This window comes from Gaeumannomyces tritici (assembly GCF_000145635.1).
Source record: "Gaeumannomyces tritici R3-111a-1 unplaced genomic scaffold supercont2.9, whole genome shotgun sequence".
Taxonomy (NCBI): domain Eukaryota; kingdom Fungi; phylum Ascomycota; class Sordariomycetes; order Magnaporthales; family Magnaporthaceae; genus Gaeumannomyces; species Gaeumannomyces tritici.
In genome coordinates, this window is record NW_008804553.1 from 255,609 (window position 1) to 270,274 (window position 14,666).

General features: G+C 47.7%; 1 protein-coding gene across 1 annotated transcript; it reads left to right on the top strand.

Annotated features, from left to right (window-relative positions):
* Nucleotides 1-10,266: 10,266 nt before the first annotated feature.
* On the top strand, nucleotides 10,267-11,221 carry GGTG_12547 (hypothetical protein; the record flags this gene model as incomplete). Its single annotated transcript, XM_009230447.1, has 4 exons — nucleotides 10,267-10,285; nucleotides 10,419-10,537; nucleotides 10,815-11,029; nucleotides 11,146-11,221. The coding sequence occupies 4 exons, from the start codon at nucleotides 10,267-10,269 to the stop codon at nucleotides 11,219-11,221; spliced, it is 429 nt and encodes a 142-aa protein (XP_009228711.1).
* Nucleotides 11,222-14,666: the final 3,445 nt, after the last annotated feature.

Below are 14,666 nucleotides of genomic sequence, written 5' to 3' on the forward strand. Positions count from 1 at the left end.
GCGCAAAAAGCGTTAAAATTTTTTTAAACATTTATAGCCGGAAACGGTTTACGTTACCGTTTGGTTAAAAAATATAAATTTTTTACCGTCGAAAAGCATGCGCGTTTTTAACGATATCCTTTTAAATTGGTTTCGGGGGTAGTTTCGGCATTACGCCCCGGAATTTTTTACGGGTTTAACAACCAATTTAAAACCGGATTGGGACGGCATTTACGCTTACGGGTGCAAAATTTATCTTTTAAACGTAAAAAGGTCCCATAACGCGGATTTTAAGCATTTTAAAATTAATTTTCGTACCGGGGTTAAATATTTGGTAAGCTATTAAATTTTTAACATTTACCGGATTTGGGTCCCGTTAAAAAAAAAATAATAATTACAAAAAACGTTAAATTTAATAAAAAAAGCTTTTTTAAAGGCAAGCAAAAAAAGAACCCAATCGATGTAGCTATTTATAATTTGTTGGTTAAGTACGACGAAACGGAAAACCCGTTTGCAACCCGAAAAAAAATTGCTAATGCGCTAGGGCTTTTTTAACCGGAAAAGTTTTAAGCACCCATTTTCGCTACCAAGCATTAAGGTTAAAAATTAAAGGTAAAAAAGCCAGGTTTTATCGTAACCATAAAAGCTAAAGCCGCAAAGGATTCGGCCAACGGGCTAAATCCAAACGCGCATAAATTTTTAACTTTAAATGCTTTAAAAAATGGCCATAAAATAAAGCAAATGCGTAATACGGGCTTTTTACGTATGGGCAATTTGTATTACGGCTTTATACGGCCCGGGAAAAGCAATAGCTTCCCGCCGGTAAAGGGTAAAAATAACGATAAGCCCGAAAAACGACTTTTAAAACCGTTAAGGCTTGCTTTACCCTATAAAGCAATAAACCGGTCCTTGCTTACTTTAAAACCGGATATGCCAATTGCAATTACAAACGGCACTTTTGCAGCGCCCTTAATCGCGATACCAAAAGCGTTTAAAGCTTTTAAAAGTTTGTTCGAAGCAAACCCAAACGAGCAAAAAGCGCCGCTTTCCCTTTTTCCTCCGGTTAAAAAGGGCAAAGGCTAATTTCGCAAAAAAACGGGCCTTTCGCTTTCGCTTAAAGCCTTTTTTTCCAATGCGCTTTTACCGAATTCGCCGATAATTACGTTTAAAGCGATCCGCGCCGCAACGCGTGCGGCCGCAAAAAAAAAAAAAAGAAAAAAAAGAAAAAGGGAAAGCAAATAACGCAATAACTTTAATAGCGCCATTTTTTATTACGGTTTAGCAATAGCGTTTAATGCTCCCGAACCGGAAATTAAAAACGTTGCTTTTGGAACGAGCTTAATAAACGAAAGTTAGCGAGCTTTTTTCGATACGTATTTGTTTAATTAATAAACGGCGATTAAAAAAAGTAATTTCGGCTATTGCCCGGTTTATAAAATAATCGCAATTACCGTAACGAAAATATCGAAACGCAATAGCCCTTAAAAAAATAAGCGGTTGTACCAAAACAAATTACAACGAATTCCAAAATCCTGGCAAAAGTTTAATACGCACCCGTATGGAAAGGAATTTAAACAATTTGCTTTTGGGAAAATTAACGAGCTATTAAAAAAAAAAGTTTGGAAAAAAATTCCGAAAAACCTGCTTGGTAGCAAGGCTATCGATATTGCTTGGGTATTTACTTACAAATTCGACGAAAACGGCTACGTTACGGATTATAAATCCCGCGCGGTAATTAAAGGTAATTAATAACCCAACGGTTTAAAAAAAACTTACGTTGTTACGCTTACAACCAAAAGCTTTAAAATTATAATAGCAATTATAGCTTATTTCAACCTCGAAACGTACCAAATTAACGTTAGCAAGGCTTTTTTTTACGCAAAAATTGGCGATAACCATACACCCGTTTACGTAAAGTTCCTTTTTAAGTATTACCGAAAAAGGTTCGTAGCCCGGCTTAAAAAAGCTTTATACGGGCTACAAAACTTACTAAGGTTATAATACCTAGCTTTCGAAAAAACCCTTAAAAAGCTAAAGCTTACCTTATCGACGGAAAAGCTTTATTTATTTATAAGCACAAAACGTAAGGTTTTCCTCCTTTTGTACGTTAACAACATAATTATCCTTAACCGTGCTACGCATTTAAAAATAGCAACGAAAATGTTAAACGGTTTTAAAAAGGAATACAAAATAAAAAAAAATTATTTAAAATTTTCCTCGGGGTTTAAATCGTAAAGGACAAAAAAGTACGAACAATAACCCTGCATTACGATTTTTACATTAACAAAATCGTTAATACCTTTAATTTCGGGAACAAAAGCGTAAAGCGCTCCCCTTTGCCCAGCCAAACGCTTAAAAAAAATTTAGGGGTAGCGATACCCGCCGAAGTCCTGGCCATGCAAAAAAAAATCGGATTTATACTTTATACGGCCATTACCATCCGCCCAAACGTCGCTTTTGCAAGCGCAAAACTTTTTAAATATTTTACAAACCCAAATAAAAAGCACTTAAAAGCGGCAAACCATACCCTTTTGTACTTAAAAAGGTCGAAATCCTATTGCATTAAGCTAAAGAACGTTTTAAAGTCCAACCATTTGCTTTTTGCTTTAAACGCTTTTTTCGCCGACGATAAAAAAACGAAAAGGTCGTTTAAAGGATACGTTATATTTTTATTCGGAAAGCCCGTAACGTAAAAAGCAAAAAAATAGGCTACCGTTACAACGTCCACCATAAAAGCAAAGCTTTTAGCGCTTATAAAATTCGGAAAAAAAACCATCGCTATGCAAAGGCTTTTCCGAAACCTGCGCTTAAAAATTAATACTTTTTAAAAGCTTTGCTATAACAACATACAAACGATTCAATTAATAATCGAAAAAGGCACCCGCATTAATACGGCTTTAAAGCACGTAAATATTATAAATATATAGCTACGCTAAAAGTACCAAAAAAGAACGTTCGACGTGGTATATTTTAAAACCGCTTTTATGCCAGCAAACGGGCTTACTAAAAACTTCCCGCTTTATAAATTTAAAATATTTAAAGCTATTTTAAAATTGCACAACTTTTTTAAAAACGGGTTGGCAAGCTTAACACGCAGCCAAAAACCTCGGAGCAAATACCAAAAGCGTGTAACGTTTGCATAAAAGTACAACGCAAATTCCTTTTTTATTAATAAGCATAAAATATGCCGGTTTTAAACAACAAAACGGCATTTAATTATAACGCGTACAGCTTTTAAAAGCGCTGTACCTTTTTTTTGTTTATTTTTCCTTTCCATCCTAGCTTTAGCCTTTACCCATTATTTAATGGATAAAAGCATTTTTATAAAAAAAATAGCCCCGAATTATTGCGGTTCCAATGCTACCTTTTTAACTTTTTTCGTTATTATTACCATTTTTCCTTTTTTTTAAAGTTAAACCGCAAAGGGCAGGATTATTTTAACGGGGAACCTTTTTGTTCTTTTTTTTGGCTTTATCCTTTTGTTTGTTGCCCGGTTTCGGGTAAGGCTCGAAAAAATGGCTTACCATTTTTTTAAACTTTTTAATTTTAAAGCAAAAGCTATTTAAAAACTTTTTTTAAAATAAAGCAATTACAATGCGCAATTAAGGCAAAAAGGGGAAAGGGTTGCAACGGTGGTTGTTTTAAGCACATTAAACATACCGTAAAATACGACCGTTCCAAAAGGAGCGCGCTATAAGCTTATTGCTGCAAAGGCCCCGGAACTTTATTAAAAAGCTTTTGGTGCACCCATTGCATGGAACCGCGCGGGGAATGGTATTATCGGAAAAGCCAGCTAAAACGTTCCCGTTAAAAAAAAATCGACGGTTTCGCTGGAAAGGAAAGCCAAATAGCATTTTTTTAAAAAATTAAAACGGAAAGGAAAGGGGTGGTTAGCATAAAACCCGCAAAAACGGTTGGGAACGAATTAATCTAGCTATTTACCCTCGTTTTTTTACTTACTTTGCGCTTCCGGGTATTGGGGAAAACGACGGGTTTATCGTTATTATCGTTATTTTTTTAAACGAACCGATTAATAAATTTATCGGAATTAAAATCGATTTTAATCGTTTAACGAATAAGCTAATCGGGCCCAAAGCTTTTATTTAGTTTAGCCGAAGCTTAAAAAGTACCGGTCGGGTCGGGTTGGGGATTAAAACGAAAGGTGCAAAAAATAGCAAAAACAACCGGAGGTTCGAAAACGGTTACGGCAGTATTAATCGGGGTTTAGGTTAAAAAACGGCGCAAAGCTTCCATCCGCTTAGCGTAACGAGCCCGATTAGCTTTAACCCGCTTAGCGCTTTTAGCAAACGCACGCGTTTTTATCGTTTTAATCGTTTGGGCGTTATTCCAAGCCTTTTTGCGGGCAATTTGCTATTTCCGCGCGTTTTTTGTATCCCGTTGTTTGTCCTTTTCCGCGAAAAACCTATTTTTCTTTTGTTTATTTTCCTTAACCTGTTAAGCTTTTTTCCTTTTTTTAAATAATGCTTTTTCCGTTTGTTTAGCTTTAATTGCTAAAACAACCATAACCGTTTGCAAATTTGCATTATACGCGCATAAAGCAAAATTAGCGAAAAAGCAATAAATTGGTAAAAAAGCAAAAAGCTACGATTTATTTTTTTTGGGCTTAAACCCAATTAAATTTTTTGCGCTTAACGCGCTTTTAAACGGTTGTACGCGTTGCTTTATTACCGGCAATACCTATTTTCCAACCAATTTGTTAGTACCGTACAACGCTTCCAAAACATTACGCCGCCGCGCAAAGCATTTACAATTGCTTGCTTTTGCTTTTGCAAAAATTTTTATATTAGCAAAGGCTTAAACGATAGGAACGAAAGCGTAAGGATTTACGAATTGGTAAAAAAATGGTAATAAAAAGGAAAAAAAGGAAAGCCGGAACGAAATGGAAAAAAAAAGGTTTTAATTACCATGCTTACCTTTTTTTAATAGTAATTAAAGCATTTGCTTCGTTACTTTTTGTGGTTGGAGCATTTGTTTCGTTGCTTTTGGCAGCGGGGAGCGCTTGCCTTGTTACTTTTCGAAATTAATGCGCTTTTACGGTTACCCTTTAAAAACGGGAAACGCTTGCCTCGTTACTTTTCGAAGTTAATGCGCTTTTACAATTAACCTTTAAAAGCGCGGTAAGCTTTTAAATCCTACGCCATTAACATGGCAACCAATTTTCCTTTATTTTATTTACAAGCAACCCAAAAGGCTCGTTTGGGGGGTATGTTACAAAGTAAACAGTATATACTATCGTAAAAAAGCTTTAAGCATAAATATTAAATGCTTAAGGCATCGGAAGAACGGTCCCCTTGCCTGGAAGCGTATAACGCTTCCAGGCGTTAGGAGGGAAGCTTAGTAAGCAAGGAGGATAGGGAGTCACGTGTATATAAAGGGCAGAGGCCCCTACGGGGACCTGCACTACAGATCCTTTCCTCCTTAGAGCATATCAACCGGAATAGCCTTACACCGTGCCTATCCCTTCTGCCTGCAACATAAGCTTAAAGCATCGATAACTTTTTTTGCATAAAGTACTCGTTTTTCGCAAATTGTTTTATGCTTATCGGGCTTTAATCCTGCGTTTTAAAAATTGCTTAAATAAAGGATTTTTTTTATAGTAAACTGGTAAAAAAAAATGGTAAGCGGTATTATTTAAAGCAATGCGTCCTAGCTATTTAATGCCAGGTTAAAATGTTAGTTTGGGGAATTGCACAGCGCTTTTTTTTTAATGCTTTTTTAATTTTTATAGCCAAAAGCAAATAAAAAATGCGCTATTAAACGTTAAACCGATAATCTTTTGTTTTTAAATTTTTTATTTAACATAATTAAATAAAAAACCCTTTTTTTAGCTTTTTTGTATTGCTTTTCGCAATATTAATTAATGTAAAAAGGATTTAAAAGTAAAGTTTTTTGCTCGCGGAGCTCCAAACAGCGTAAAACTAAATTTTAATAATTATCAAAAGGTAAGTTAAGTTAAAGTGTTGTATTTAGGTTTAAAAAAAAGGAATTCTGCTAAAAGAGAAGGACGGATCCAACCTTTTTATATAGGGGACAAAGGAGCTCTGGTGGCCTTGTGCACAGATCGTGGATTTGTGCATGGGGATCCCATGGATCCCGTGCATGCGCCCACTTGGTAAGTTCCAACACGAGCCGTAAAAAGCTCCAATACGTGCATTAACAAAGAGTTCGATTTAAACAAAATAAACGTAGGAAAAAAGCGACGTTTACGCTTTTTATATTAATGTTTTTGTTTTTGTTTTTTTCTGTGTAGTATATGCTTTGGTCGTGTGTTGGAAGTTGGAGCTTCATTTGTTTCTGTCATCGTTTAGGGGGGCGGGGCTCTTCTTTGCGGTTCGGCTGATTCTTGGGGCCCGTAACGACGATCGGTTCCTCGACCCTGACAATCGCGTGCCAGCTTCCGATTCCGGAGCTTACCCATTGGAAGCATTGTCGGAGCACAACCCTTCAGCCCCGGAAGGCCGCTGCCACCGACTGACTGGCTTCTCCCAAGTCCTCCACACACACACACACACACACACACACACACACACACAAGGTTTCCGAGGCGATAGCGCAGCAGAGCGGCGCTGGAGAGATTTCCGAAGCTTGGCCCTGCAAACCGCCCTGGCGGCGACAACCTATGGGAAGAAGCGGATGGCACTCTAGCGCCGCGGCAAGGACCCTGGGCCATCCCCCCAACGCCCAATTGAGTGCATCGGGTACCTGGTCCTGCCTGATACATCAGTGAGCCAATCCCCCTCTCGCCGGCGCTCTTGGGGCTGATACGCCGATCCTCTGTATGTCAATCGTCACGTGCATGTCACCGCTGCCCACGGCGGGGGCACCAGACCCCCATTGGGTCGACTCTCCTCCTCATAGACGAGATTCGCGGTCTTGCCCTCCCTTCAAAAGGACCCAACATGTAGGCCAGGCAGGGACCCATTTGGGGCCTCGCAAGCTCAGGGAAAATTGCTGGCCGGGTGCCGCCGCCTACCGCGGGTCTAAACTTGGGTGGTGTGGAGACTTTATGTTTTCTTGGTCCCTCGTCCCCGGGCCCGGGGAGTGCCAGGAGGCGGGCATGGGACGCAATGCAAGCGTAAAATAATACAACAAAACAAAGAAATGAATAGTCATGGCCGCCCGCTGGATGCATGGCCAACACCCGTAGCACAGCAGTCTTGTCCACTGCCCTGAACGCCCCCTATTACCCAATCCCCATAACGCCGACAGACGCATCCGTCTTCGCACCCTGACCCGTGCCGCCTGACGCCCGAATACCAACTGTCGATAATGCTTCATTAGAATTTCATCCGTAAATCCTTTCCCGTGTCACGTCGTGGTCCGCTTCCCCATGGATTGTTCCACACTCCAGATAAACTTACCGAAAATTAGCATCGGGATCCCTACCCCAGATGATTCCGAGTGCCTTTAGAGGGATGTGTTTTTGTTTGTGTTGATTAGCAACCTGCGGCTAAGCCCGCGGTGCGTGACCGTTTTACGTGTATGGGTTCTCCTCGAGTGGCTGGTCCCCGGCTGACGGTGTTTTTGACTCGGAGGGCTTGTTGTCCTTCGGCGACGTCGGTACCGGCGAAGGCCGGATAATAACTTGGCCACTAGGCATGGCCAGACAAGTCGTTGGGGTGAGATATGGAGAGAGAGAGAGAGATGGGGGAAGTGGTAGCTTTGGTTAGAATTTGGATGAAGGGATGAGAAGAGGAGGATTTCGCGTGTGAGCCCAGCAGTCTCGACCGACCGTCTTTTATGTCCGACTGGATTTCAGGTGGAGACAGGAGACTAGCCTTTCGTATCCCGGACTAGCCCAGTCCTGCTATCGACACCGAAAGGAAACGTGACCGCAGACCGCGAACCGTGACTGTACTCGCCGGAACCCTGTTGACAACAGGGAGCGGCAGGCAGGGGGGGTGTTCCCCGTCATTCATCATCTCGCACCTCTCGGCCGTACACACAAGCGCGCTTCTGTTACCAGGTCCAGATTTGAGGGCGAGCCAGGCCGCGGGCAGCGGCGCGCGCAGAGTCAATACTTATTTGCCATTCCTTGCTGCCAACAGCACGGCGAGGAAGTCGGCCAAGAGGGCGCACCAAGCTTGGAGGAGCGCACAACCATACCCGGCAGATCCCTATCTGGAGTTTGGGTGGAGGGTGTCAGAACTCTGGGGGAGCAGAGCCGGGCTCGACACGGGCGGTGGCTCTCGGGACAGCAAGGGGAATTGTGTGTTGTGCTCTCACGCGATCTAGACACCGAGGAGGACGATCCTTTTCTGTCGGGGCAGGGGTAGCTTTGCAGCGCTGGCCTTAGGCCACGAAGCGACAATACCAAAGGCCGAGGGCCTAGCTGTGACTCGGCTTCGAGACGGCGAGAAGAATTCCTCAGGCTGCGAAGGGGGGCTCGAGCGCCTTCGCTTGGAAACGTCAGGTGCCAGCCAGGATATTCCGACTCTTGACCAGCTCGGTTCAGAGGCACTGGTTGGCCGCACAGTGCTGGATGCCAGAGACGAGCAAGGCGGTCATACCTGAATGCGTCCGGGCTCGGGTATTGATGTCTTGGCACGTGCCTGGGCGTGGGGGGCAAGAGTGTGCGTGAAGCTGCCACAACCGTCGAGGTGCATGATCCCAATTGGACGGGTTACCGGTCAACCGCTTCCCCCACTCGCATTGCAGAAAAACAAACACAAAGCCAAGCGCCAGCCCCTTGACCTGCCTGCTTTTGAAAAAGCCCTAGCCAATTAGAGGCACTACGGATCGCAAACCTGCGCGGCGTCGAGGCGCAGCCTCGAGTCAAGCGGAATGGAATGAAGCCCGAGTGCGATAAAAACGGATGCTGGCTGGACGTCGGCAACTGCCGCAAAACGTCAAGCTGGCCATCGTCACATCAAGAGTCAAGAGTGCCAATAGTTCTGACATGGGCTATCATTCCGTCATGTACCTGGTCGGTCGGTAGGGAGGAAGATCCCTAGGTGGTATGGGTGCCATCCATTGCCTCCGTCCTTCCGGGATCAGCACAGGCAACCAAGTGGCTCCCCCCACAACTCTACCTAGTCTGGTTGGGTGGGCGCAACTGGTGTCAAGGAAAGAAGTACATACCCAGCGCTAGCCATTCCAGGGGCCTCGTGGGGGAAAATGAGGGAAGACGGGAGTCGTGGATGCATCAAAATGTTTCGCACCTCCCATCAATCAGCCCTCGAGCGATGGAAAGACCGAGTCGTTTAATGCGTTGGCAGGTACCTAAAGATGGCCGTGCGATTGTGGTATGGAATTTTTCTAGAAATACCCATGAATTACTCAGCGATCCCATGCCTCCGTGCATGTCCAGATTGGATCAACCGCCCACTGCCAGCCAGTCAGCCAACCGTCCCCGAGGTCCGGAAGGAGCAGGAGGACAGTGCAGATCTCAGGGGAGCACAAAGATGCCAGGAACTGGCGTCGTGTGATCCGACCTACCGATATGCATGGCGACCAAAGCTCCGGCAAAACAAAACAAAAAGGTGGAGCCCAGGTGATGTTTCGCTCGCTCGTAGCTTAAATTTGTTTCCTTGTCGATTTCCCTTGCCACAGTGGAGACCGAGGATAAAACGGGCACAGCTGAGTGCCAGCACATCACTCAAGGGACCACACCTTGGCGTCGCATCCTCCTCTCCTCTTGACCGCGCAGCATGTCGAAAAACCAGAAAGCGCGGCTTAAGTAGGTTCCAGCCAGCGGAGAACGCTGGAACCTCGGTTCTTGGAGTTGGCTGCCTAGGTAGGTACCTAGGGCGAGCCGTCTGCTTCACCAAGGCAAGATGGCCGTTGCACGGTCGAGCTGTGCCGTTTTGTAAACACAGCTGTCATTAAAGTTGGGTGGTTGTGCCGAGTTCTTGGGCACACTTATGCAGCTAGTTGAAATGACAGGAGCCGGGCCAGGTACGGTGGTGCAGGCTAGAGGCATGCATGTGACGTCGCCGATGCTTGAGAGGAGGAAGCAGGTCACGCTGACCGCCAACTGCCCATGTGCCTGCCCGTGGTACCTGCATCTCGTACCTATCAGCGCATGCAAGGGGCGATTCCCACATGCACGACGAGCCATCTGTATGGCCAGAGGGTCATGCATAAAAGAAGCGACATCAAAAAATAAGGGCAAGCTTGCTCCTCTGCGCGGCAACAGCAGCAGCAGCAGCACCATGCACTTGCCCCAGTACCGGGATGCAGGCCACACATGCCGAACCTGGGGCGGAGGGCGGCTTCTAACTTGTTGGGCTCATTCTGCTAGCCAGTGCTTTGTTCCACCACGACATGGCCTGGTCAGCCGAGTGTAGGAAGTGAGTGGCAGGCACCTGCCCAGCACCAACCCAGCGGCCCCTTGGCCATGAATCTGTCGGCGGACAAACCCTGACTGTCCTTGGAAGTTGGAGTATCTGCTGTGCGACCAAACCTGGCCCACTCAGGCGATGCGAGGGCCTTGGGCGAGCGCAATCAGACGACCGATGCCCAGGGGGACCGGCTGGCGAGGGGGCCAGGGGCTGGCTTTTGTCGTGTTTTTTGGACACCGGCCGCCATTTTCAGCGTAGATTAGCCCCCAGCCTTCCAACCATTGTTTTTTCTTCGTCATAGATAGCCTTTGCGATACCTTTCCTGTCTGCGCACGGAAGCCGTGCTGTGTCTCCCCCTGTCGCCGTCTCCGCCGTACAAAGAGGCCCTTCTCGCCTCGCTTTCCATTCTTGTTCCGTGACGCGATTCTCGTCCATCCTCACGACTCATATCGTCTCGCCGCCGTCACGCATACAGAAAAAGACACTCGCTCCCAACACCGTCGAGATGAGCAAAACCTATGTCATCATCAGACCCAAACCCCCGCCGCCGCCCCAGCCGCCCGCGAGCAGGACAGCCACCCGACCGGCGCAGCATTGCCTCTAAAAGCACGGCCAACCCGCCGGCAGAGACCTGGAGTGTGGTGCCCTGTGGCTTGTCCGTTGGGATTAGCTGGGCGGCTCCAGATGCCCAAAATCCGTCTGGTTTATACGGCCAGCCACCAAGCACCGACTGATCTGGGCCGGCGGTAAGACAACCTCGATACACTTTCCTATCCCATTTCTGATGGTGACACATTGCTCTCCTACAAGACATGGAAGGCCGCAGCTAACGATTGCGGCACACATTCACACATTCCCCTAGCATCAAGACCTCCCTCGGCTATCACAACGGCGACACGGGCAGCGGACATGGTTGCATTATCGTAGGCACGGATTGAACAACATGGAGCCCAGCGGTAGACGTGAATGAAGGTTTGGATTGGGGTGTGAGTTTGGCATATGCTTGGGGTTCTCGACAACCTATTCTGCTGGAGGCCCCCTATTTTCCCACCTTAGTAGTACAGACAGACCCATTCACCTTCGCATCCTGACCCGCCACACCTCCCCATAAATTTGCCGAGGGCTTGTATCGTGATTCCAGCCTCATGTTGCGCCTAGTATCTGCCCCTGAAAGATGTGTTTGTCGACCACGGCCTGGGATTCTGCCGCTCAGTCTGTCGTGGCGCGACACGTTCTCGGAGGACAGGTTCTCATAGAGGGATTGGTCCCCGGCTGGGGGATTGTTTGCTCGGAGGGCTTGTCGTCCGCCGAGGTCGTAGGCTCTAGGTTAGGCTGGACGATAACTCGATTGCTTGTCATGACTGAAGACGTCGCCGGACTGCGTGCGGTACGCAAAGGGATAAGGGTGCGATATCTTTGGTTGGAATTTAAATGGGGGGCGGGGGGGGACGAGGAGAGGTAGATTTCGTGCCTGAACCCAGGAGCTTCATGCCGGCAGCAGGTGACAGCTCTCAGACGGCCCACGTTGCTGGCGGACAGGGTCTGCTTAAGCCCCCCGGTCGCGCTATCAACACCAAAAGCAAGCTAAAAGCTGCCCCTCATCCAAGCAGCCGTTTTGCACTGACCTCTCTGTTGACATGGTGAGCAAGGGGGGGGGGTGCCTATGATCCCGCATCCGACATCCGACATCCGACATCCTGGGAGCCCCTCTCCTTGCTGGCACCAGGACAGCGAGGAGGTTGGCCGACGAGGGCTTAATAAACTTGCAGAAGCGAAGAATCCTACGTGACAGGTCATGTCTAGGCTCTGGGGTGTGGATGGGAAGGCTCTGGGAGAGCGAAGTCGGGAGGCCGACAGGCTCTCAGGACCTCAACGGGGCATCCTGTGTTGTGCTCGCACAGATGGTGCACGATCGCGTCGCTGGCCGCTTTCGGGGCTCTACGATAACACCGCCTGCCTCTCTGCCGGGCGAGGGAGAAAGTGCGAGGCGACAAGTTCAACCTGGGTGAAATGGGAGGGGTGGCCAGCTGACAGCTGAGATCTTGTCGATCACCGCACGGACGGCTTGAAGCTTGTGAGGAGTGTCCCCTGCCGCTTGCTCGATCGTGGCACGCGTGGACAGCGATAGGGGAGCCTCGCGGCGGCGACCCTGACCAAAATGCATGCGACGATATCCAAGCCGAGAACCGTGACTCACCAGCGAGACAGTGATAGTCTCGCCCAGACTGCGAGACAAAGAGCAGGGACCCTCGATGCTGCGAACGAGGTTGTTCCTCTCGCCTCGGACCCGAGCGCCTTGCCTAGGAAAGAAACGCAGACCTCTATTCAACCCTCATTTATTTTCTTTTAACGCCACAAGCCCGTGCGGAGCGGCTTCCCCAGAATAGCCTACCGGGGACCCTTACCCTGTCTGACCGCCCTAGATTAGAGGCCGTGCTATACCATATCGGAGACCGAGGATGCTGGGAAATGGCCTGGCGTGAACAGCCGCAGGGAAGGCATCCGAGTTGGACATCCGGGTTGGAATCCGTCAAAAAGGCAAGTAGAACTTGCACACACGAGGGTTCGAGCGTGTCCTGCCGGACAAGAAATGATTGACCGTTTGGATAGATCGGAGATGATTCCGGTAGTCAAAGGATGGTTTAAACATGGAACACTACCGGTTGAGTTGACACGATTGGTTGACAGCCGCCTCCCCCTGACTGGGCCAATCAGCTGCCAGCCTCCCGAACCACACTTCCTAGAATCAACCGCAGGTTTCTCGTTTTCCGACTGCCGACCCGATTCCACCCTCGGACACTTCTCGAACTTAGCTACACGCGTCGTCGCAGTTACGGGCCATCTGCATGCCGTTGGAAGTGATGTCGCCCTCCATGGCATAGCAGCTCGCGGCCCATGCGTTGAAAGTGGACTGGGCCTGTCACAACCGTGTCGCGCTATTCACACCACCGCGTCACCAAACAAAGATGGCAGCTCCAGCCCCGCCTTGCTTGTTTGGGTGGGACTGCCAATCCTTGTTGTGGTGGCCGTGACCACCTCGCTCGTGTGAGACTTACCCACTAGGACAAAAGATTGCAAAACTGCCGACAGGACACGCTCTAATACGGAAATGGTCCAGATCGGCAAGCCACTTCAGCCTCGTAGACCGGCAGGTGCCAGGACGGCGTCGGTCTAGGTGAAGCCGCCAGATGCGCCAACGAGACGGGCTAGAGGTAGATAGGCTCTCGGACTAGCGGGGGTCTTTTCCTTGTGCCTTGTGCTCCCGCTGATCCTTGAATGGGCGCGTTGCCGGTCGCTCCGGTAGCTTCACGACAACACTTCGAGCCTCTGTCGGGCGAGGGAGAGAGCGCGAGGCGGCGAGTCAGAAGTCGAAACCTGCGGGAAGACGGAAGGGGTGATCAGCGCTGATCTTTCCGATCCTTCGCGTGTACTTGCTCGGGCAGGGTGGGAGGCGGTGAGGGACCACAGGACACCGAAACGCTCCTAGCGTCATTACTTGAACATCAAATTAAAAACATGGAGAACAAAACAATCGAAGCACTTGCTTGAATATTTATTTATGTTGCTTTTTCTGGTGCCTTTTTAATTGACTTTTATCGTGAAAAAGTCCTGTGAATACAGTGGTTTTTTTGTATCGCTTTTTTTTTTGTCGTGTCTCCTTTTTTTTGTCGTGTCTCCTTTTTTTGTCGTGTCTCCTTTTTTTTGTCCTGTCTCCCCTTCATGTCGTGTCTCCTTTTTTTGTCGTGTCTCCTCTTCATGTCGCTGCCGCTCAATCGTGAGCGTGACTCTGGCAACCCCTCTCGCCTCTCTAAAATACGAGCCAAGCGTCTCGATCCCTATCCTGGCTGGTGTATGATGGTGTGTCTTGAAGACCAAAGATGACAACTCCGACGCCTAGCCTGTGTTGGTGTCCGGAACCTTGCATATACGAGGGTGGAGCGGTTTCCTAAGGTATTTTGGGGCTGGACATGGTATTTACAGCAATGCCAGGGTCACATCGAGGTTCAACGCGCCATTGAATCCAAGGCTTTCGTGCGGGTAGCACGGCCAACCCCAACTGCCTCTCGTTCTGCAGCGTGTTACTTGGATCTCGATGCTAATTTGAGCCAGCACGTGGCAATATCTGGGGTATGCCCCTTGTTGGTAAGCAGGAGCCCGCGTCATTAGACCCCCTAGCAACTCTAGTAGGACGCGTTCGCTCAAGTGCACGTCAACAATCCTCCGTCCGTGCAAGCAGCTGGCCTTCAAACTCCCTACCCTTTACAAATACAAAGGGAAGCGTCAGTCCCTAAGCCTGATTCTGTAAAGGCCGTGCCGCTAGTGTGCCTGGGTACCTGTCGTGCGGTTGGGGTCACATGTGCCGGGAGTCATGAATTGGAAAAG